The 24697-nt window shown below is 40.4% G+C and overlaps 1 protein-coding gene across 3 annotated transcripts in view; it reads right to left on the bottom strand.

The window, feature by feature from the left end:
• Positions 1-24697, bottom strand: part of tiam2a (TIAM Rac1 associated GEF 2a) — a 124036-nt gene that overhangs the window by 6604 nt on the left and 92735 nt on the right. For all 3 annotated transcript variants that reach the window (XM_047345683.1, XM_047345681.1, XM_047345682.1), the window contains exons 15-25: positions 23604-23698; positions 8170-8388; positions 6920-6988; positions 5316-5441; positions 4827-4935; positions 1732-1911; positions 1472-1590; positions 1144-1252; positions 823-881; positions 610-712; positions 307-400 (exon numbers count right to left, since the gene is read on the bottom strand). In XM_047345683.1, the coding sequence (XP_047201639.1) occupies positions 307-400; positions 610-712; positions 823-881; positions 1144-1252; positions 1472-1590; positions 1732-1911; positions 4827-4935; positions 5316-5441; positions 6920-6988; positions 8170-8388; positions 23604-23698 (1282 nt within the window). The remainder of the gene's footprint in view (positions 1-306; positions 401-609; positions 713-822; positions 882-1143; positions 1253-1471; positions 1591-1731; positions 1912-4826; positions 4936-5315; positions 5442-6919; positions 6989-8169; positions 8389-23603; positions 23699-24697) is intronic.

Here is a 24697-nt window from a genome sequence, read left to right on the forward strand (position 1 = left end):
TTTTCTTGTGTAATGTGAATATTCATTGCCCTGCAGAAGTAATCATACCCCTCAAACATTTGCCATGTTTACAAATTTGTACATGTAAACATTTTAGAAATCAAGTATCATTTTCCTCTCACAGTATACACTTTGTCTATCAAAAATCCCAGTAAAATATATTTAGGTTTGTGATTGTAATGTGAGAAAATGGGAACAATTAACAAAAAGAGCCCTTCAGTAAAGCATCCTTCAGTGTAATGAATAAATAAAACTTAAATACATGAAAGCATGAACATAAACCACCTAAATGGTAAAATCTCTGACCTGCTACACAGTTGGAAGACTGTCTCCGGTCTACCTTCCACTTCAGACTTGGAGTGAATCAGCTCCCAAATGCAGCTGCTTTCCGTGCCTGTTCCTGGAAAAAAAAAAAGAGCGAGAGAGCAAAATGAAAAGAAATGAAGGCAGAGTTTTTAATCAAACAGTTCAAATATGTTTTATGCCTTCAGAAGGAGATAAGAAGAGGGGGAGTTAAACTGAAATGCCAAAAGCGGGGTGGTGAGAGGGAAGCATATTAATGTAAAAAAGAACGGAGGGGAATAATGTGGCGGTGTGCCGGCATCTTACCTGCAGTGTTGCCCAGCCTGACCTGCAGTGCAGAGAGCGGGATGAGCCACCGGAACTTAAACGGGTCTAAATCTCCGTGACAAAGTCCGGAACGAGGATTAATCTGGTCATAGATTAGAGAAGACAAAGCCATGTTGCAACAAAAGGGGAAAATGCCATTTTCAAACCAAACACTATTTGTGTGTCATAGGAAGTATAACATGCTATTCTTACCATTTTCTTCTTCAGCTTGTAGTTTTCCCTGTATACCAATATCACAGCTTTCTTGAAGACTGATGGGAGAGAAGGGAAAAAAAAACATCAGCATCTTAAGTTTTGACTGCAAACGCCTCCTGGGAACTGACAGAAGCCTTTCAGCTGCCAGTTTGAAGCCCTAAAACGTACATCAGCGTTGCAGCTATGGATATTTAAATTCAAAGAGTCTGAGCACTGCTCACATACACTTCTGCGCACTTTTCTTACAAACCAAATTTGCTTGTCCTACACGGATTTTAATTGTGCCAACATCCAGGAATGACACGTTGCGAGACTCACCAAATACAGTCATTTCAGGATCTTTTCTCATGCGACCCAGCGATGGATGAGGGTTGAGCCAGACCACTGAGGAATGCATGAGAAACTCACCCATGGAAATCTCTGTGACCTGATGAGGACAAGAAGAAAATGAGTTTCCAAGTTCGCTGAGGAGGGAGAACAAGCTGTACATTTATGGTTTCTGTGGCAATGTGAGACGCATGTAAATACAAGTAAAACATGTAAATAAAACATCTCTGATAGCCATATTTAAATTCAGGACACACTAGATATATCTTAACCACTCCAGCATGATGGCAACAGATCTCGTTTTGAAATGAAGATCCACCTCTTTATCGTGGCCCGTCTGCTCCGCGACTAACTGGTCAAACACAGAGCCAAAATCCTCATAGATCTTCTGCATCTCGTTGATGTGGCTCGCCACCTTCTCCATCGCTTTCAGAGCCTCTGCAAGAGCACATATTACATTAGGGTTTTACTTGCTTATGCGTTGTTTGGTTAAGATTTGCTACCTGATAATTACACGCAATAAATCAAAATCATGCAAAGTGTGAACGTGTGTTGATTTTCAACTTTGTGTTTTCCTACCGGTGAGGTGGTAGTGCTCCTCGCTGTCCGCGTCAGTAAGTGAGACCAGCTCTCTGAGCAGCAGGGGGTACTTAAGCACCCTCTGCACCGGTTTAATCAAGTACGACTCCAGGGTGGAAGAGTGCTGCTTAGTGGGGTTCTTTGCATCCAGGAATTCTTTAAAGGCCTGATCCGTCTTTGCTTTAAATAACAAAAAACATACCTGAGAGTCAGCTGGATGTTTCTCCTTTAAGTGTCTTGATATATTGTAGTACTGGCAGGCACATTCCAATAAATATGATTCAGGAGTTGATTTATTTGCGTCACAAGATTCAAGAAGTGAGACTCATATAGAATCACCCGATGCAGAGTGATTTTCAAGCATTTCTATATTACTGTTAATTTAATGATTATGTCCTTCAAAAACCCACATTTCAAAATCTAAAACCAATAAAAATATTTTAATACAGAAATGTCAACCTACTGAAAGTGTATCCATGACCTACAAAGTATCTGCACTCAAAGCTTTGTTGGGGCCCCTTTTACATGATTTACTGCTTCAATGTAATACGACATGAATGCCATCAGCCTGCTATGCTAAGGTGTTCCTCTTGACCTTTCAACACTTAGCTAAGGTCTCATACGTTTTCTCTTTAGCCTAGGTTAGATGCTTCTGACAGATCAGGAGTGGCTTAATGCAAAAATGCCACAGTTGTAGCCCATGTTCTAGATAACTCCTAAATCACAGACTCCAGCCACAGTTCATATTTTATAAATTTCCCACAAACTCTTGAATGGACTTTGCGTCACAATCTTCTCAAAGCTCATCTTATCCCTGTTGCTTGTCCACACTTTTTCCTTCCACTCAACTTTCCTTAAGAAAAGAACAGCTAGTTCCTTTACAAATTACCTTAAGTTGCTCACACCTTTCTTTGTAGTGGGTGCATGGTGTCAATGACCGTCAGCTACTGAACAACTCTCAAGCTAGCAGCCTTCCCCATGATTGTGTAAACCATAACATCAAAATTGTATCAGTTTATTAAGGAAACCGGATTATAGGTTTTAATTAGCTGTAAAGCACTCATCAAAATATACTGGAATATATCGCCGTGCGTGGCAAATCTTCAAAATTTTTAAATAAACAACACTAACTAATAAATGCACATACTCAACATAGTATTTTCACTTTTTTGAACTTAACTTCTCAAATAAAATAAAAAAAGATATTTAAATGAACTTTGATGCAGCTTTAACTTTCAGTCTAGGTAGGCAAATAATTATGGTGCAATAACTTGTCTCCAGCAGGGGGGCATTGCATGTTTCTCCTTCTACTCACCTGATACTGCATCAGTAAATTACCTCCAAGATATAATAAAGCAAAGTAAAAAAAAAAAAAATCTTGCAGAGTAGAGGTGCCTCAGAGCTGCGTAGCTCATGCTTACGCTAACAAAGTGAACGACTGTGAAATCTGAGGTATGCAGCAAAATGAATTGTCTGTAAAGGTGGTGACATTTTCCCACTGCGGTTTGCTTCCACAGAGAAGAGGGAGGGGGGCCATTACAGCAGTAATTATAACACTTTCAGCTACAGACAGCCGACTGCATCTGCACGTCCTGCAGTAATTGCCAGGCGATTAACAAGTCAACTAATAAACAGAAGCCAAGGTAACTCGTGGCCTGTGGGGAAGAGGAGGGTGATGAAGACTGCACCTGGTTATGACTGGGTTGTGCAGGGTGTGCTCCATCATTCAGAGCAAACTAGATACCAGTGATTACACTTGTGCTACTTGCTGATGTGTTAGCTTGTGTGCACCAACTATAATAAAAGTAGGCCTCATCATTTATAGCTTTGGTTAACTGTTACATGCACGGTGACAACAATTATAACCCAATATGCAGTTTAAAAACACTGTTATATTAAAAACTACATGTATTTTTCCTCAGTATTTTATTGACACTTGTTGGAATAAAGCACTTATAATAATTTTCAGGATTAAAATATTTACCAAATTGCCCAAAGTGTTTATTTTGCTTCAGGTAACTGACCCATCAGAGACTTCAGAATTAATCCGATTAATATCCATCCTGCTGCTTACTTGAAGGAATACCCCAAACAGTTATGTTAATGTGGCAGATTTAAGCCCTCGCCACCCTTCCATGTTGGCAAAGAAGTCGATCTTCTTTCATCGTCTTCTTTTACTGGGCAGCATTCCAAAAGTAATGCCAGACATCTTAGCATGCACGAATTAACTTTACATTTTCTACACGGACATATGCCATGAAGTAACCAAACTGTCAAGTGAACAAGATCATTTTAAAGTCTGTCTTAGAATGTACACGTGTTTGTTTTGAAACCACAGATCACAAAATTTCTGTCCCGGATGTCGCAGAAGGAAAACTTGAAAGACATCAGTCAGCTCACTTTCATCCACATGTCTAACTCTGGGATATTTGCCTTCATACATAATTGACTGGCGTCCTAACAGTTGATGGCCAGAAATACCAGAGTGAGTGCCATGAGACATCTCTGATGCAACTCAGGTGTAAAGATGATGAAAGCCGACTTTAGCGGAGAGGGGGAAACTTTGGATGCAGGTATTTAACATGCACAGATAGTCTGTTTCACAGGGTGCTCTGTGTTGCTTATTAAACAGGGTTCCTACACAGTCTGAAAAATCATGGAAATTAAGCATTTTCGACATCTGGGGTGGAAAAAGTAGGAAAATGGAATCAGAGTGTGGAGAAATAGGTACATCTTTATTTTTTATTTACCAATATATCCTCCTTTTGTCCACTTTCATCCTTCCATCCATTTTTCCATCCACCAATTCATGCAAACGAATCCATTTACTTGTCCACCATCCATAATTTTGTCCACTTTCATCCTCCCATCTATTTGCCCATTAGCCATCCATCTGTCTGTCTATCATCCCTCTATTCTTACAGCCTGTGGGTTTTCAGCCTCCGTATATAAAGCCTATCCAGTGTGGAAATATCCACCATATTTACACTAAACATTTGTTTTTATACATTTAAAATGGCTAGAAAGGACTGAGAACTGTGGAGATTTGAATCTGGAAAAGTACAGGCAGGAACACTGTTATCAGGATGTCGTACCTTTCTTTAAGACCTGCTGGACTTTGATGTGGTTTGCACAGAAGCCACAGTAGAGCTTGAAGTGGTCCGCATAGTAGAGGAACGAACCCCCAAGAGAAAACAGCAGCTTCTGCCAGGGAAAAAAAACAGAGGGAGTGAGTTTTGCACACAAGACAGAAAATGGTTTTATACAAGATGAAAAAGTGTGAAGCCGTGAAGTCATGACCGTTCTCCCTCTCCTGGGAGACCATTCAGAAGCCCACCTCTATACTCTTCCTCTCGACTAACCTTTCTAGGTCCAGCCACTGAACCGCAGATTTAATCAATACACCCTACACCTCGTCATGCTAAGCCTGTAAATCAGCTAATTGCATACCTCACTTGTCTTATTAATCCCCAAAACTCAAAGGTCACATATTTTTATGCGAAAAGTAGCTCAGAGTACCTGGTTGGAAACTTATGTAAAGCTTTAATCGATAAAGACATAAATATCACTATGTGTCTGTGTACCTTAAACTGCGAGGGCGTCTCAAGGGTGCTGAGGTCTGGCTTGGAGGGGATCCTCTCCTCCAAGGTCTGCAGAAAGACCCTCTGGAAGTCCAGCATCTCAGGAAGGCTGCCAAACAAACTTTCCATCTGACACAGAGAACAAGGTGGTGGAGATGAAGAGTTATGGAAGGAAAAGACAGGAATGAAGTGAGAAATGGCAGAACAGTGGGGCATTGATCGATGGGGATGTATGGAAGGAGAATCGCAGAGGAGAGCGAGAGAGAGAAGGAGAATGTGAGGTTATATGGAAAAAAAATAAAGCTAGGATGGCTTGTAATTCACTAGTCAGTCACCGTCCCTCTGGGGTGTTATAAAATCTCCTCTGTGATGGCTCCATCTCTGACAAAGCCCGTTAGTGACGAGCCATATAAATGTGCCATCTACTGTACAGCCAGGGTCTACAATACCATTCATTAAAAGCCATTAAGGGGCTAACACGTCCCTGTCCATTCTGTGTCTGGGCATGTCCCGGTGTCTCATAATGGCTTTTTCATTTGCCCTCAGTCTCAGCAGGACTATCAACTTCTATATCTCAGGAGTTATATCCCGTGTTAGAGGTCATGCCCAGTACATAGCCAAGAGTAAGTTCATTAACATGCTGCAGCCACACTATGCAGTTGCATTACATTGAGTTCCCAAAATTCAGGTTGTCAGGAAATAAATATTACATAAGACTAATAAAGTTTATAAAACAGAAATGTTATGTCCTTAAGTCATCACTGACTAGAAACTTCACACTGAACCTTAAGCAACTCAGATTCTGTGCCAGCCCACTCTTCCTCCACAATGTGGGACCTTGATTTCCAAATGAAATGCAAATTTTACTTTTTGACACAGCAACAATTTAGTCCTTTTTCTTCCTTAGCTAAGGTAAAAAGCTTCTAACATTGTCTGACAGTTGTAGCCCCTGTCTTGAATACTTTAGTTTGTAGTTGTTCTTGAAGCTCAGATTGCAGTTGCAGCCCAGCAGCTGACTTTGCTTCACAATCCTCTCAAAGCTGCAATATTCCCTGTTGCTTCTGCACCTTTTTCTACCACACTTTTTCCTTCCACTCAGCTTTCCATTACGATGGTGGGATACAGCACTCTGAACAGCCAATTTCTTTAAGCAATGAACTTTTGTGGCTCAGGCCATGAAATGTTTCCTATATTAAAAATATTTTTTCTGTTTAGATCATATGAGATTTCTTTTTAAAGAAAACTAATTTTGGGTTTTATCAGCTGTAAGACATGATCATGAAAGTTAACACTATCAATATTTTTGTTATTGAGATTCGTTTGTATATTGCAATACTAATCAAAGCGATTTTTTAATTGAAAGAAAATTACACGTGTGTAATAAAGAGCATGATCATCAATCAGTAGATTGAGGGAAGTGTCTTTACACTCAAATTGTCCTTTATTTGTGTGCTCCTTTGGGATGTTTGAAGGTCAGTGCTAGGGAATGCTCATTTCTCTGGCAACCAGTTAAAGTGGTAATAGTGGAGATGATACGGTTGAGTTCTGGTTGGGTAATAAACACAATGAGTCTGACCTTTTATGCAGGACAAAGATCAGCAGCTTACCTCATCCTGTGTGAGGAAGGTTTCACTCTGCAATGGTTTAAGGTAGATGTCAAACAAGCAGCCCAGGTCCTGTAAGTGGGAAAAGCAGAAGGTGGTCAGTCATCTGTGCATTATCTCTTAAAATGTTCACCCTTTAAAATCCCTTCCATCATCAGATTTCTGCCTTTATAGCCTCCACAATCACTTCATTTCCCTCTCTTTCTCCCCTCTATCCCTGCTGCACGCTCCTTTAATATGGCTGTAGCTTGTCTTAGAATCAGCAAGAATATTCTCATTAGGCTGATTTATGGGTATCCTCCTCCCACCTTCCCTTCAGCACCCCAGCCAGTAGTGCGTTGATTCAGACGAAAAGACCTGAATCATGCTGCTCTGAGAAGGTAATCTCCTCCCTCAATTATGACTCAATGGTAGGTTGAAGAGGGAGGGGGACTGAATAAAGAAAACAAGGAAATTAGGAAGGGAAAGGAAAGGAACAACTGATACAAGTGCCGTAGAGTACAGAGGTTTAAAGGGTTCCTACACATCTTGAATGTATTTAATATTTTTCCAGACTCAAATTTCCAAAGGACGGAAGGAAGGAAGGACACAATGAAAGGAGAAAGCAAGGAAAAAGGGGGTAGGGTAACAAAGGAAGGACATGAGGGAGCACAAAAAGAAGGAAGAACACAAACAGGAAAGGTGCAAGAAAGGATACCAGGAACAATGAAAGAAAGGACAGGAGAAAGATAGGTCAGGCAAAAGGAAGAAATGGAGCATTTGCTGAAGAAAGGAACAAATGAAAGAAGGAAATACAGGATGGAAGGAAGGAAGGAGACGATGAAGGAAATACAGAGGAAAGGAATACTTAAAGACAATAAGATAAGGAAGTCTTACAGTCAAAATATTTTCCACACACTAATTACTTTTTTCATACTATATAAGCCCTGAAAACTAATTCCGGGCTATGTAGAAACCCTGTGTTTATGATTGTGGCTTTTATTGTGCATCAGACAAATAAGAGACTGTAATCGAAAACAATGGGAGAAGGATGGTAATGAATAATCCCAGACAGGTGTAACAGGATATTGAATCTTTTTAATGTTTACACTTTTATGTCCCCCAGGTGCCTTCTATCAAAAAATGTCTTCAATAAAAAAATGTGACAGCGAATCACGTTACGAAATCTTTAGACAAGGAGTTTGATCAAATATTAATCCCCTTCTCTAGCATTACCTTCTAATCTTACAGCTGTCCAGTCTTCATAGACTCACCTTCACATAGGACTTCTCAGTGTCCACCAGCTCCTGGATGACCTTGCGCAGCCGTTCAGTGACACTCATGTGCTTGGGGCAAGGTCTGAGCAGCACGCCATCTCTGGCGGGACCCGAGCCCGACTTGCCTCCTTGTGTTTCCTTCAAGTCATCCATAACGCCCCCTGCAGCTGAGCCCTCCTGGTAGGAATTGTAGATGGTGCACACTGTATCCACACTCTGCAGAGGGTGACAGAAAAGACAGAGTATTTAGGTTAGGCAGTTCTGGGATTATACCAGCCAGACAGATAAAATGAGGATCACAGTGTGACTGCATGCATCCACTCACACGCTTCAATAAAACTTCCTTCATTTCATTCACTACTAATGGATATTTCAAAACTTTACAAGATAACTATGTAAATAAGCCCACGGACAGTGATGCCCCTGAGAACCTTATGGAGATTTAGACATGCACTCAATGATAATTGGCTTTGTAGGACTCACAATGCATCTAAAATACTAACTATATCTCAGCAGATCGACTTGCAGCACATTCGATTGTTCCGCTGAAACCTTAACAGGAGTTAAAGCAGCTTTGTGTCCAAAAAAAACAAAAAAAACATTTGGAGATTTGACAGGAAATCCCATGTTGTCATGTATTAGTTCATTGTAGTGTTAAATGTGGTGCCAATTTAAAAAAAAAAAAAAAAAAAAAAAAAAAAGCTCAAACACTTTTCTGACGGGTGGAGCTCAATGGATTACTCAGCGTCATCTCAATTACAGAGATGTTCTCTACAGGCAGATTACCTGCTTTACTTTGTATTCACTTTACCTGTACAGCCTCAGGAAAATGAACATATGCTTTAGGCAACATATTGCAACGTTTTGCCTGTGGGTGGTTGAGATTTTACAGTCTGTTAGCAGCTGCGGCAGAAAATGAGCAATTAAGAAGTTGCCACCGATATTCCATGAGAAACAATGAAGGAAAAATTCAACTTCTTACATTGTTTACAAACTACAAATTCACAACCATGTCACTTTTTTTGGCACTAGTGGCTTTGATTGAACAGTGATTTGACAGAAAACACGGTGAAGAGAGAAGGGGAAAACATGCATCAAATGGCCCTACCAGTAATCGGACCCAGGACAACCGCCTCGAGGACTATAGCTTCTGTACATAGTGCTCCTGCTCTACCAACGGAGCCCCCCCAGCACCCCATTTCAGTTTGGCTCAGTTTAATTTGGTGAATGCACTGAAAGATCGTCTTGTGATTGGAATAGACCAATTTTTAGCTTAATCAGTACAGAGCTGCAACTGGGGGTCAGAAACTGAAAAATTGGATCTTTCCTCAATTAATAAAAACACCAAACCTAACTGTTACCACATCAACAAAAACAACGCTTTCTGGTGTGGGTGCTGTTGCCGAGTGAGGATGACCCAACCATTTTCAGTGTTTAAAAATGAGCTACAGATGTAAAAAGCTATTTTAAAAGAATGTACTATCTACAACATACATATAAGTCTGTGGTTCATTCAGGCTGTGAGGGAGCAAGAGAGAACAAGACTTTCAACGGATAACAGGAATTCTGAACAGAGTACTATAAATATGCTCTTCTGTTTGAACTTTTAACCTGTTTTCAAGGACATGCTGGGTTTGGAAATGTTGCTAGCTTAAGGTAATAATTTATATTGTTCAGTAATACTGGCTGTGCTAACTGTTAAAATAAGAAGCACATAAAAGCTTTACAACAACCAGGGATCATAACTCAGCCTCAAAGTTCTAAGTGGCTCATCCCAAGATTTTTGTGCTCTAGCTCCATGATGGATATTTCTTCTAATTGCAAGTGAATGACATGATGGTGCATAATCTATGGCCAATTCCTGATAGCTTTGGCTGATAAATGCCAGTAATGGCAGTTTTTAATCTGCAGCACAGCCAACACAGAGCAGTGGGAAAGCCCTTGTGCCAAGCAAAACAGTTGTTCAGCAGTCTCCACCTTCCCCTGTGTATGTATGTGTGCTGCTATTACGAATATCGCTCCAGCAAGCAGTCGAATGCAGCTCACCCTAGCAAAGCGAGTACAGCAACAGACATGGATCAATAGACCCTCCGTTCTGACACTGCGGGCGTCGAAGCGCATGCATTCACAGGATGCGAGCAGCGTGTTACAGCCCGAGTAATTTAGCTCAGGCACTGGTGTGAGCTGCCACCCCACTACAAACTTCCCGGGTGTCCACAGACAATCAAGGCTTCCGTTAATAAGCCAGCGGCTCATCAGCTGGCTCATTATAGCATGGTCACTCCAGAGATGTACCTCCCAGAATGTAAGCACAGACTGCATGTCTCTGGGAACAACAAAGAAAAGAGGAGATAGTTCTGTGAGTATTAGCTGGTAATTGCAAAGGGACCTAATGTCTCCCTGCATAGTGCAATGGTCTACAATTAGACTTGACAGGCAACCTTATGTTCTCGTAAACATGAACTCACAGCTATGCGAGCATTTGGGCAAAAGCTGATTGCTTGCTGAGCTGATCGGCAGCATTTTCTTAAATGCGACTGAAATACGTGTCAGCTTTCTCTTAGCTTGTAAACACTTTGGCTGACACACTTTCCCTTTGAAGATCATAAAGTCTGTCTGAGCTACTGATGACGATGCTGCAGTCAGCCCTCATTTAGTAATACACGCTTTGGGAAAACTCCCACCAGGCAGACGGACAGGGGGGAGACTGCCTGAAGGAAGCACAGAGGTTAAAGGACATCAGAGCTACAAATTCATCAAACAGCCCAGTTGTGTATCCAGACGGGGGGAACAGGCTTGGGGAGAGTGATAACACTTTTATGTGACGCTTATTTCTGCTCTAGATGCCCAAAGGGAGGGGTTGTCGGATTCTCTTTGAACAAGTATGTGCCTGGTAGCATCAACCGCCACTCAGATGCTTAATTCATTCTCATCACATTCTAGTACTGGCCCAAAATGGACACCTCGAGCAAATATAAGACAATGTGAGCATGGACGGGCTGAGGTTTCAGAACAAAGACTGAAAATGTTAGAATTTTGCTCAGAAAACCCAATTTCATTTAATTCAATCCACAAAAAGATTTCTGCGCTGGAGCTTGACGAGATAAGGTGGGCAGAGAGAAACAGGCAGGGAAAAGGGACAGGTGGGGGCTCCACACTCATGACTCAGGAACTGCAACTGCCTCACAACAATCCAACCAACACAGCCTGACAGCCAGCCCAAATAACCAATTAAAAGCTAAGGATGTGAGCCAGAAGAGATGGAGGAGAAGCCTGGGAGAGCTATGAAGAACAAGCAGATCTGACAGCACTGCTGCAAATTCCCATTCAGTGGCTTTCTTGCTGACAGCTGTCGGCTCCGCGTTACGTTTGTACCTCCGCTCGTGCCCTGAAGTCGATTTAGAACAAAACAAAGTGTGATCAGCAAGGGTTTGATTTAGTTTCCTGATTGCATTCTGGCAAACACCTAGCTGGGTTTCTTTTGAATTCTGAATTCACTGCATGCAGATATCTAGAAATGCAGAGAAATGTGTTAACACTCCTAGTGAAGATGTGAAAAAGGCCTTAAAAGAAACTAATCTTTTCTTGAAGCAGCAAAATCTCACACGGAAAATCTAAGAACCATCTTAAAAAAATGCATCAAGAAAATCAATGGTGATTTGTTGATGGTTTGCTTTTTAAGTTAATGAGTCTTTCTAAGAACATCTAATTAGTAATTAATAACTCCCTGCTTACCTGGGATATAAATATTGCATGACAGAGACCCACTGGTCACAAGCTGAAACCCATATTTATCTTCCTACCACACATTTTCCACTGGCTCGATTTGGCCCTACTGGACTCCGCTCGGCTCGCTATGCGAGTGTTTCCATTAAACTTTTTCCCGTACCGGTACCTACTTTTTTGGTCCCTGCTTCTGAGCAGGTACGACAGGGCCTGAGTCCTGACTATATGTGACTTGAACACACTGCTGTTCCCTAATTGGCCGTGGGAGGAGGAGAAATGTGTAGGTTTTCATTGAGACAGTGCAAGGAAGAGTTAATAAAAACTAAGAGCAACTACAATAATATTAAGGACCACAGTGGCCGGAGCAGGTCATACATGTAATTTTACCATTTACAGATCATAAACCATGCCTAAAGGCTGACAGAAAAGAAAAAGGACAAATCAGCTTTCTAAATTACATACACGCAGAGCGCTGTATTTAATAACATCCTAAGTCAGCTGATCACACATAAAATCAGCTGTTAAAGCCCAAAATTGTAACTTCTTCAGGCAAAGTTTGGAGCTTCACCATCCAGACAGCAGCGTCTTTCCTCTCTGCTTCTCCTGCCACACCCCCTCACATCAGAATCCCTGAGCCTTATTTTATAAGTTCTGGCTGGGCCGTGGTCCAATGATTATCCTAGTGGATCATTTTAGACATAAAAAAACACAAGCTAGTCTTGCATATATATTAATACAAACATTATTAGTATTTAGTTTATTTATGTTTTCATTTTATTTATTTTTCATCATTTCACACAGATTACTTTAACGTGATGATGTAACACACTGCACTCATGGCTGGAGGAGGGGCTTCAGCCACCATAGCTTCAGCCGTTGCAGGGTCAGTGGAAAAACAACAATTACCGTACGGAGTAGAGCGAAACCGAGTGGTGCAGAGCCACGCCGGCTAAAACGAGCAAGTGGAAAAGGGGCAATAGTGAGCAGGGATGTTTAAAAAAAATCTGCCGCAAAGCCCGTTGGGTTGCCCAAGTATCCATGGCAACCATTAGACACCATCAACATGCTAACTGCATTCTTTGATCAGATGAGACTAAAATGTGGGCTTTTCAGCAACAAACACCCCAGATGAGCTTGGTTTGAAACATCGATTGAATCTGTGGAAAAGCATCTTATGCACACTGTAAAATACGGTGGAGAGTCTGTGACGCTAGGGGCATGTTTCTCTTCCAAAGGTCATCCGAACATTGTTACAGTGCGTGGCATCAGGACGTCTTTGAAACACCAGGAACTTTTCCAGAAAAATCTAATTGGTTGTCAGTGGATCTTTCAGCATCTGGCTAAATCAACACAGAAATGATGAACCACATCCAAAATGAACTTTCTCCCATGCCTTTCTTAATCTTCAGAACCAAACCCTGTTAAATGCTTGGCAAATGAGACTGAGGGAGACCAGCTATCCCAGCATTGATCTTGTTATGTGTACTTGATAAATTGTCAAATTTAACATTTGACTTTTCTTATTTTTCAGTGTGGGAGTATACTACTGGAATAAAAAAATGTACTTCTGTTTCATATCTTTCCCAGGCTTACCAACAAATCTCTCCCTGTCTACACAATATGTGTACTTGCCTGGATCCAATGAGTCAAAGTAAACTAGTTCATTCAAACTGGGATTCCAAGCTATGCTAAATTTAATAACCCTTTTTTTAACATAAAAAAAAAGCTAAACCTGCACAGTGGTTTTGTGTCCATGCTGATTTGAACTACTCCAACACAAATCAAAAAGCTCCTGAGCAGTGACAAAGGGTCACAGAAAGCCAAGCAAGGCTTCTTGACTTACTTTGAAATCTTCCAGAAACATCAAACATGAGACCATAAAGTGTCACTACCTCCCCCAGCGTCCTGGTCACCATGAAGAGGAGTCTGTAGAGCAGCCTCCATGCTGCTGCTGCGTGCCGCCGGGTCCTCCGAGCCAGCGAACAGCCTTTCCTGTGCAGCTTGCCTCCCCTGAACGTTGGCATGACTGATCAGCTCTATTACACGTGCTGTCTATCTTGATCAAAGTGGAGAAAGTACTCCTTTAATGCCTGGAAATTTCTCAATAACTCCCTGAGATTCTTCTGTTTTCTTCAGCTTTTCCTCGTTTTTCTCATTCGCAGCCCGTCTCGTAGTTAAGCCTGGATCAGAAGCCTCAGTTCTGAGACCACATCTGCCTCCCGGGTCGAGCACGCTTCAATAGGGATGGACCAATTGATTCTGCACTTTAGCCTTTCTGGAAGCGTGGGCAGAGAAAAAGCGCTTGCTGCCGATTTGTTTTGCATGTCTGTCAGAAGAGTAAAGTCTGACCGCTTTGGGGAATTCTTCCACTTGCAGCTAGCACAGTCCATCTTCTGCATCATCACTGCAGTCTGCATCTCCACACCTTGCTTCCATCTCTGACCTTCCTCAGCAGCTCCAGAGGAGCTCTCTGGTGTGGTTTCCAGAGAGCTTAACGGAGAGGCCAGGGGCTGGATCGGTGTCCTGCCTCTCAATAGCAGCAATACAATGTAGAGTGTTCTGGCTTGTTACCTCCACACACAGAGAAATGGCTGACTCAAAAATTGAAGGCTCTGAGCCAGCGGGGTAACAGGGCAGGAATGTAAACTATGGCCTTGCACAAGAGTAAAACGTGACATCTGTTGCTCAGTGCACAGCGTAGTTTGATAAGGAATTAATAAACAGATGAAGATTTTCTAAACAGACATCCTCTTTTAGAAAGTGAATGTTATGAAGATATGAGAATATCATGAGCCCTGCAACAACATGTTAGGAAAGTCTGATTATTGCACAGGTCAGTGTAAAGATGCGCATTACCATTACTTTAAAGTTCCTCCCTAACTTAGAGGGATATTACAGATTTAGATCAAAATTAGGGCCACATGTTTTGATACATAAACAGGGATAATCTTGTAATTCCTTCATTTTCTTTCATGGATTCAAAATTGCTACGTCTACCCAAGAACATGCAGCACTTTTTTTTTTTCATTTAAGATTTAAAAAAAGGTTCCAGTTCCTGGAAATCATCTCAGCAGCTTTACAGCACTGCTTAATCCAGACAGTCTGAATCTACTCAGTGATTTTTTTTTTTATATACTATTATGATACACACTTTTACACTGAACAATGTAGTGAGAGCCATGCATACAGGAAACCACCTCAGCTCCAGCCACCTGCATGTGAGTAACTCACTTAATACGGCATTCTGCATTTGTAGGCATATCTATTCAACGTGGAAATAAAATCCCATGTTAAGAACAAACGCTCTGGCTTCACAACTCCTGACACAACAACTCCTATACAAGTATGAATGAAGCATTTTTTACAAATCTATAATTAGCTTTTAATAAAGTGTAAGAGTGAGTAAGAACTTTTGCTTGGTACAAATTTGACTGCCTTTCCTTGGGCTGTAAAAATGATGTGTCACAAAGCCCATTCCTGTTCCCGACTCTACAAAATAAGAAAGACAAAAGAGCATGCCATTGAAGTAATACGAATCAGCTTTATTGGCCAAGTTTATGCACACAATCTGACTTAAGCTTTAAATGCCTTCAGCATACAGCAAATAACATATTAACTAAACAAAAATAAAGCAGATGTGTGTTGACCTTCATACGCCAGGGGGCTTAAGTTACTTGCCTAAACTTGCTCATGTCCAGTGTTATGGAACATGCTGGATTCGGATGTGTTGCCAGCCTTTTGGGAATCACAGAATTATGGTAAGGATCTGGTTTCTCTAGAGAATACACGTGGAAACTGCTGTTAAAAGTTAGTGACCCGAACCATACCAACACCAATCGCCAATATAAAAAGCTGAACACAGAAATGTCAGCACTGCAACAGCTCTCTCAGACAGGCGATGTGACATCGTCTTTGCTCCCAAGACAATAAAATATTGATCACTCACAGCAGGATCAAAGCTCTTTCTATAATCACCTTATATAATAGTTCTTAAAGAGAAACTGCAATGAGGTAAAATCTGCATCAGTTGGGCAAAGCTTTACCAAAAAAACAACAAAAAACGGTCATCGGCCACACATCTTATCGGTGGGTCTCTTCTAGGTGGTTTTAATTTTAAAGTTGCTCAGCAGATACAGTAGTTTTACATTCAGACAACTTGTAAATCATGTAACCAAATATTAAAATTTAAATCATATTTCATCAACACTAGCAAGAGAGACAAAAAGATATGAGAGCTGTGACCGACCAGGGGGTTGGCAAGATAAACACTAAACACCATCCTCTGTCACCCTTTTAACGCTCCGAGTCAATACGTGCAGAGCTGCGGCTCTGCAATGAAACATTGCACAAAAATCATAGTAAAAGCCTTACACGTCACCCGCAGAGGAGCTCTGCCTTTGCTGAAATAAACACACATGTGAAATACAGGCATGCCCCTTGTGTGTGGCTTTACCCATCTCTTGCAGAAAACAGCCTTGTCCTGACACTGTAAGGCAGAGAAAGAGCAAGAGCAGTCGGCAGCGGCCGGTGGTTCATGTGCCATTTTAGCAGGCTGTAGAGCCACCATGCCACCTTTTAAAAGCTTCCCCAATAAAATAAAACACTGACTCATAAATCAAATGGAGCACAGGGGAGGAGAGAGGAAGCTGAGGGGCTGGGCTTGTCCCATTGCGCTCCACTCAAGCCCATTTACCTTTATTATTCATCCTTAACAAATATTATTCCGCTGAGTCTCAGAGGACTTAGGGAAAGGAGTGTATTTTATTAATGAAGCCAGCTTCAGATTAAAGCACCTATTCTACTGTGTCCCCCAGGCTATTCAGATCCAATCCATTGCATGACTGCTGGTACAAAGGCAAAGGGATGCCAGCATTATGCCCTATTCTTATAGGGCATAATGCTGTCTAAAAATAAACAAGTTTAATTAAAAATGTTTTTTGATGACAAGTGCAAAAACTTGAAGCTGGGGGAATTAAAGATGAAATGTGACCCATTACCGTCAGGCATCTGCTTAAAAATGGTGTTAAGAACAAGATGGCCACAGAAGAACCAACACCAAGGTCTATTAACTCCGGCAGTAAAGCAACTTCACTACTGTACAGATTCTTCCACCACATAAGGTACATACAAACTCTCCTGGGATGCCAGAAACTTTGCAAAAGTAAACCTTTTAGGTGTTTCCACAGCAGCCCTGAACAACTTTGGCCAAAAGCTATAAAAAACTAATATTAAAGTGATAAAAAAAAGACAAATTTTTAGCTGTTTCCTATGTTTTTTATGTAGCACCTGTATAGTTTCCACAACAAAATTACACCATTGGTGGAGGACCAATATTTAGGTAGATTACTTAACATCATTTTCCCTCATTTACCATAAATATGAAATTCAAGATATTGTGTTCATTCTCTTTAGTCAAAATTTGTTGTTTTGTTTTTATTCTGAAAGCTAAAAATAGAAATAATACCATAAGAACTAATGATAAAATCAAACTACAGTCTTTGTCACACTGCACCAAATTCTGTGAATATATGTGCATTTAAACATATATCGTCTATTCCCATTTAATATATATATATATATATATATATATATATATATATATATATATATATATATATATATATATATATATATATATATATATATATATATATATATATATATATATATATATATAAATATATATATATATATATATATATATATATATATATATATATATATATATATATATATATATATATATATATATATATATATATATATATATATATATATATATATATATATATATATATATATATATATATATATATATATATATATATATATATATATAAATAAGGGATTTTTTTTTTTAAATCTTCACTGAGAGCAAACGTACCAGAGTCAAATTCCTTGTGCACAAACTTGGCAATAAAGTTGATTCTGACCAACAAACCGAAACATTTCTTCTTCTGGATCTTCAACAAATTCATGCAAAAAAGTATTAAGCAGATGGAACACAGAATAGATAAAAACGTATTAAATACAGAAAGTGTAATAACACCAACTACTTAACAGTAGTAGTAGTAGATTTATACAGTTTAAATAAAAATGTTTTTATTTCCCTAAGTGACACTAAAGGACTCCCTTTATTGTAAAGGTTATTGTAAAGGTTACTGACCCCTATCTTAGTTAAGGCTACCCACAAGCAAGCTGCACATCAGCCAAAACAGCCCAGTCCTGTAAAACAAGCTGAATATTAGCCTGATGTTTGCAGTCTTCAAAATGAAATAACTCATTTGTTTTTAACATGAATTTTCTAGAGAAATTCCTTATTTTTATCGGCTTAACAATAAAGCAAAACATTTTAATGAAACAAAGTAGCCTGAGTTTGTTGAAAATGGATCTGTAAACCACTGCTCAAAGAAAATGTAAACAGGGTCTTTTCTTCGTTTAGAAAGCAGAAATGTCTGTTTTCATCAACAGGAACGGATATCTGTCACTTTTTGAAAACACATGATATATGTAGTTAAGTTTAATAAATGAGCAACCCTGCCATCTTTTGGGAATCGAAGCAAAAAAATGTGGTTAATGAAAGACAAATACTTTGTGTTGTACCAAACATTTTCTCTTTTAGAACAACCTAAATTTGTCTGCGTCTAAAAGGCCTCCCTGCAGTGAAAATATCATCCCTAAAAAAAAGTTTAAAAAGTGTCCATCTGCATCAGCAGCCTGTGCTAGTATGCTGCGTTCATACCAGTCTTGCATTGTGTTCATAGTCCAGGGAAATTTCTTCCGAGGGCCGCAAATGGCTCACAAGCCACACTTTCTACGCCCCTTGTCATATTGCATGAGGGTTTTGCTGGACCAAAGTGCAGACAAGAGCTTTTGAGCCGCATGGTGAGTAGAATATGTAATAATGGAAATAATGGTAAACTTACAATGTTACGGAACACAGGCAGGGTATCAAACATGGAGCAGGTAGCAGCCAAGAGGAACTAGTGGAGAACAATGAAACCAGGGAGTATAAATACTGACGTAGGGTGGAGGTAGGGTGGAGAATAGACCAATGAACAATAGGAGCTAATCAGGGAGAAATCAGGAGCAGCTGGTGTGTGAAAGAAAGCAGGCACCTGAAGGAAGGAGGCTAATTAACACAGATGAGCAGGGAGTCCAGGGAAGTAACTGAAACATCTTTGCACAAGAATGAACTAAAATAACAGCAACTGTAAAACAGGGAAGTGCAGAGAAAACAGACAAGCTAACAAACAGACTAAAACAGGCAGATCCTGACATCCTACCTTAAGGGAAATGTTATGCACTCCCAAGTTTCCAGAAACACATTTTAAGTAAAACAGTTTAAACAGTTTAATTCTCATAAAAAACAACAAAGTGAAACAGCTGCACAATATATTTAATAACCATCGCATTTCCAAAGTGTGCAATAATGCAAATGCAAAGGACTGTTTGGATACTATATTTGGCAGGCTATAATATATCAGGTGACTTAAATTCAAACTCTGCTTGCTAATAATATATTTATAATTTTTTTTATATTAGATGTGCTTGTAATGTTTGTGATACCCACATCAGAAATATTGATCTCAATGACTCAGAGGCTGAAACTTAAGAAGTGTGCTGGGGAACATTGTAATGATGCTATGGCAATAAACAGCTATAATAAGAAGGATTTCATGTTTCCGAAAGCCGTGCAGGCTTAGTTTGAACACTGCATAATTTGCATGCAGCATTCCAGAGACAATGCTTCATAGTTAAAAACAGATATTTTGTAATACAGAAAACATTTCAGGTTTTCTATATTAATAGTAGCAAAAAATATTGCTACTATTAATATAATACTGTTAAGACTGATAACATCTAGGCTGGAGGACAACTGGCTGCACTATTACCTTCTGCATATTTTTAACACATTTTCACAAAACCATGATGAATTTGGTCACAATTATGATACAAAACTTTCCTATCTTTATGTCCCTGGCCAATAATTACCGCCTGTTTGGAGCCTCTCTGGCATGATAGACAGGCTGAGACGTTGTCTGCCAAGCAGGCCAGCTTGTCCTTGACGAGACGCCCCAAGCTGAGCAGCGCAGATCCCAGATTCAGGTCCTCCTCCTCGGCTTCAGAGCTGGATGACCAGAACCAGCACATGGCTAGCAAGGAGCACAGGGCATGGGCTGACGACTGGTCCTGCATGAAGATCTCAATTGAGGTGGTGAGGTAGAGAGATGGCTGAGGATCTTCATTATTCCTCGATGGGCCTGCAGTCGGCACAGCTACTGCAGCAGCGGGCTCCAGAGCAGCCATTCCGTGGATGTTGTATCATAGTGGGTGGAGGTCCGTGTTGATTACTAGAGTACGTTTTTATCGCAGACTTGTTTACAGCTGGGTAGACTGACAAGAGGAGGCTCGCATTAACTAGACTGCCAGCAGTAAACCCAGATTATTAGCCTGCTCATGACCAGATGGCGGCTGATGGGCTTAATCATAATGCACACACACAACTTGAAATGATTCCCTCGTCCTGCTCCACAGGCGCCGACACATGCAGCAGGGTAAAGGAAAATCTCTTGAGTTTAAAATCACATTTCAAGATATGTGGGGATAACTTTTAAAGTCTAAGAGTTTTCACTTATCACACTTTTTAAAAGGTTTTAAAACAATTCATACTTCTCTTGTCTGCCAAGAGGGACAGAAAAAGAATGCAGACCTGAGGGGAAATGAGATTGCAACAACATGGAAAGGAGAAATGTTGCAATCGTCCAAGTGTACGGCTGTTCTGTACTTAGCCTAATGACATCAGAGCCTTAATTAGATGAATCCAGCAGAATGTCGACACTGACAGGCAGACAGAGCATGGCTCCACTTATGATTCTCTTTATAAGTCGACTCAAATGCTCTTACTGGTCTGGTCTGAGCAAATGCAAAGAAGCTTAATATGTCTGTTCACTGTATAACCTTTGGCTTAAAACAAGATAGGAATGTCTCATTTTACAATGTCAGAATGGTAGAACAAGAATAGGACATGGTTTACAATATAATGAAAATTATTCTTAAATTTCTGCGCAGTGCTCAATATTTTCGACACGTCTGAGAAGCTCGGGTCTCGAGGTATTTACTAGAAGTAAAACCTTACTAGAAGACAACCACCTCAAAGTATTGCTTGTGTTTTTGAAAATAGACACAAATTTAATGTATTCAAAACAGTCCCAGTGATGGATCTGTCTAATGAGGTTGTGCTGCAGCAACAAGTAGTTCAGTCTGGCACCTTCGATGGTGCAGCGCTACGAGAGTTATTATAATATATCTTATATCTTGTTAGCACGTTCAAGTCTTGTACGATTTTTGGAATTATACAGTGTGTGCTGGACTTAAAGCTCTGGTATGACAGACGATGTCTTCACAATGTGCACACCATAATAGGAAAATGGTTTCTGTATTCTGAGAGCGGAAAGTAAGGTTCAAATCTCACTCTTATAACTGAAGAATGTAGCCAAGTGGCATTTTCTCAGGCTCTGCTGGGTACGGAGTAACGCAACAAAGCACAAATACAACAAGGTACTATATTCTATGCACCTTAAAGTACTACTAAAATGAACCTGTGTCTCTTTTTACTTTTGCTTATGTCTATGCACCCAAAACAGTAATAATCACGTATTTTAGAAGCTGTTTTAGGCAGTGGAAATAATTTACTTTTCTTTTTAAAATTAAACCAGTAAATTTATGTTAGAAATTTCTTTTTGTGAAACTTTCCTTATAAAGCATATATTTATTCAAGGTTATCATACCAGCCAATGCTTATGTTCAGCTATCAAATACAATCAGAGAGGTTTAAATTTACAGGGATTAGGAAACAAATAGGAAAAAAACATCCGTTTTAATGCTGCCTGTAAGCATCTTTTCGCCTTCTATCCATAACAAACCAGTCTAGCTCGAGGAGTCATCCGGGACCACTTCGGCTGACACCAACAATCGATTGGTTCTGCTCATAACGGAACCACATCACTGTGTAAAACTCTTTGCTATGGTGCTCTCAATCCAAATGTTTTACTATGTAACTCCGCAACATGAATTACAATGATGGTAAACGACACCTACAGCGAAAAACAGACATGTAAAGATCTCTCTGGTGTAAGAGCAAACTGCAACGCAACCAACCAATTAATCAAAGGTGGCCGCTCTGTAATGAGGCCGCTAATTACAAGGTGCGACAAGAGACTAAATTTGTCATTCTCTTCTATCCATCTCTGTTGACTTTTATACTGTGCAGGCAAGCACGAACCCATTTGCTGATGCATGGCCGATTTTCTACCCGGTGACTCAATTTCGCTCTCTCTGCCGTGGAGAATGAGCAGACGGTTGAGCTTTGAATGAATCGAGCTCTGCATGAAAGCAAAAATATGATTGACTAGCAGCTATCTCTTACCCTGTGTTTTATCTCCACTTCTTTTTAAATTTCCATCCCAGTGCCTGACATAGCTGATGAAATAAGTGGCATATGTCTCCTTTTGTGGCTCAGTGACGCAGGTGACACACATCAGAGGGCCTCCTTCCTGCACACACACCTATATTCCATTCATTTCCCAGTAAAAACACAACCGGCAGGGAGCTGAGCAGCAGAAGTGGTGCAGTGCAGATCCCAGTGCAGTGGGACTGAGTCATGTCGCTGGGCAAACAAAAAGAAAAGATAGAAGACCAAGCTTGTTTTCTCCGGTCTTCCTCCTGGCTGACCTCAGGTCAAACGCTGGGGCACATTTTTTAGCACAGACAATTAGGCGAGGGGCAATTAGGGAAGCTTTCCAAATATTTGGTCCAAGATTTCTATCTAAGAGTCCCTGCAGAAAATGAGCATCCCTTCTCGTTTACCACAGATTACACAACGAGGTAATTAGCCAAACATGTACTCACAATTGAAACAACAATTACAGTATCCGGCTTTGTTTGGAAGGTGAATATGCATCTCATAAGCTTTCAGGCACTTAGCCATGTCTACATCATTTACACCTGCCTTTTTTCCCAGTGACCACACACACTCATTAGTGTCCTCAATAAATGCTGCTGTACAGATTTTAGCACATTACATTTCCACGCTGCAGAGGGGGGAAAAAAAACTCCCACGGGGGCACGCTTTAATGACTTCAATAAAAAACAGTCCGAAAAAACAGATCAGATGCAAACAGGTATCCCGCTCCGCCAAATGTTATGAGACACAGTTACCTGGCATGTTAAAAAAAGAGATCATTTCTGTAAAATTGTTTGGTCACATCTGCAGCGTACTGGACCAAAGCCAACACTTTTAAGACAAATTAAGGTATAATTGGGGGTAAAAAAAACAGCCTGTTTCGATTAATTACAACACAAAATAAAACAATTCAGCCCTCACAGGCCTTCCACTCACATGTGCTCATCTTCATGTGTGTATATGTGCGCCTGAGGCAGTGGGAGTGCAACACAGCTTCCTCTCCTGTCACTATGACAGTAATAAGCTGTGTTTATACCGGTGGCTATGACGGAGGATCCTAATTATGGTAATGCTACGGATTGGTGCCAGTCTGCTTTGTGACGGCCCCACAGCTGCCACACAAGTGGGCACAGGCTCACAGGGACGAGCGGGGTTCTCTTAGTTTCTTCCCATCCACCCCACACACTTAAAACCTGGAAGGAAAGAGAAGATGCGGCAAATGCACTGAATCCCGTCCTACCTTGCTGTGTTGAACGAGCCTGTGGGCGCAGTGGGAAGGATCATTCTCCAGGCCTATGCGCAGGGATTCTCCATCGTCAGCTGCAGCGCACACATCTGGAGAGAAAGAAAAAGCAGTAGAAAGGTTGTCGGCTATTTCTCTGTGTTATATTTTTATATACCACCCCATGCATTGGCATATTTGCGGTTTTTCTGCTACAGCTCATCCTTCCAACCACAAAACATAAACCATGCTGGCTTACATTTTGAAACTACAAACTTGAAGGGCATTCTGTAATCCAAAAAAAAAAGAAAAATAACACACCTGGGAGTCCTAATTAAAAGCCATTACCCTTAATTGTTTGGAAAAAAGAAAAATACTCCATAAATTTGAATATCATGAAAAGTTTACCTAAATTCAGTTTAAGTGTGAAACTCCTGTATTATACTGATTTATTACATAGGCAAGGATACATTAAGCATTTATTTCTGTTGTCTCAGTTTCTCTGAAAATCTGAAAATTACAGACCAAATTTAAAAAGACCCTGAATAGAGAAATGTTTGGTAAATCATAGCAGAGACTGAACTCAACAGTTGTCCAGCAGACAATTAATGACACCCTCAACAAAGAGGTTAAGCTACAAAAGGCCGCTGCTTAAGGAGTTAAATTTTTCACCACGTTGTTACTATACATATTAATGGAAAGTTGAGTGGAAGAGACGGTGTGCTAGAAAAAGCTACAGGAACTCAATAGTTAGTTGGTGCTCCTTTTGCATTGATTAGGACATCAATGCAGCAACACATGCGCTGCTTTGCTGAGGTCCCAAGGAAGCCCATGGTTGCTTTAATAGTGGCCTTCAGCTTGTCTTCAATGCCTTGTTCAGTGTCTCCCATCTTCGTCTTGACAATACTAGATTCTAATGGGGCTTAGATTAGGTTTCGGTTTGTTGGCTGATTAGGTATAGTGATACCATGGTCATATAAGAAAGTACTGGTACCATTGCCAGCATGTGCAACTGCCAAGTCCTGCAGGAAAATAAATTAGCATCTCCGCAAGGCTTGTCAGCAGAGAGAAGCATATAGTGCTCTAAAATGTCCTGCTGGATGGCAGCACTG

This window comes from Girardinichthys multiradiatus, chromosome 19 (assembly GCF_021462225.1).
Source record: "Girardinichthys multiradiatus isolate DD_20200921_A chromosome 19, DD_fGirMul_XY1, whole genome shotgun sequence".
Lineage (NCBI taxonomy): Eukaryota > Metazoa > Chordata > Actinopteri > Cyprinodontiformes > Goodeidae > Girardinichthys > Girardinichthys multiradiatus.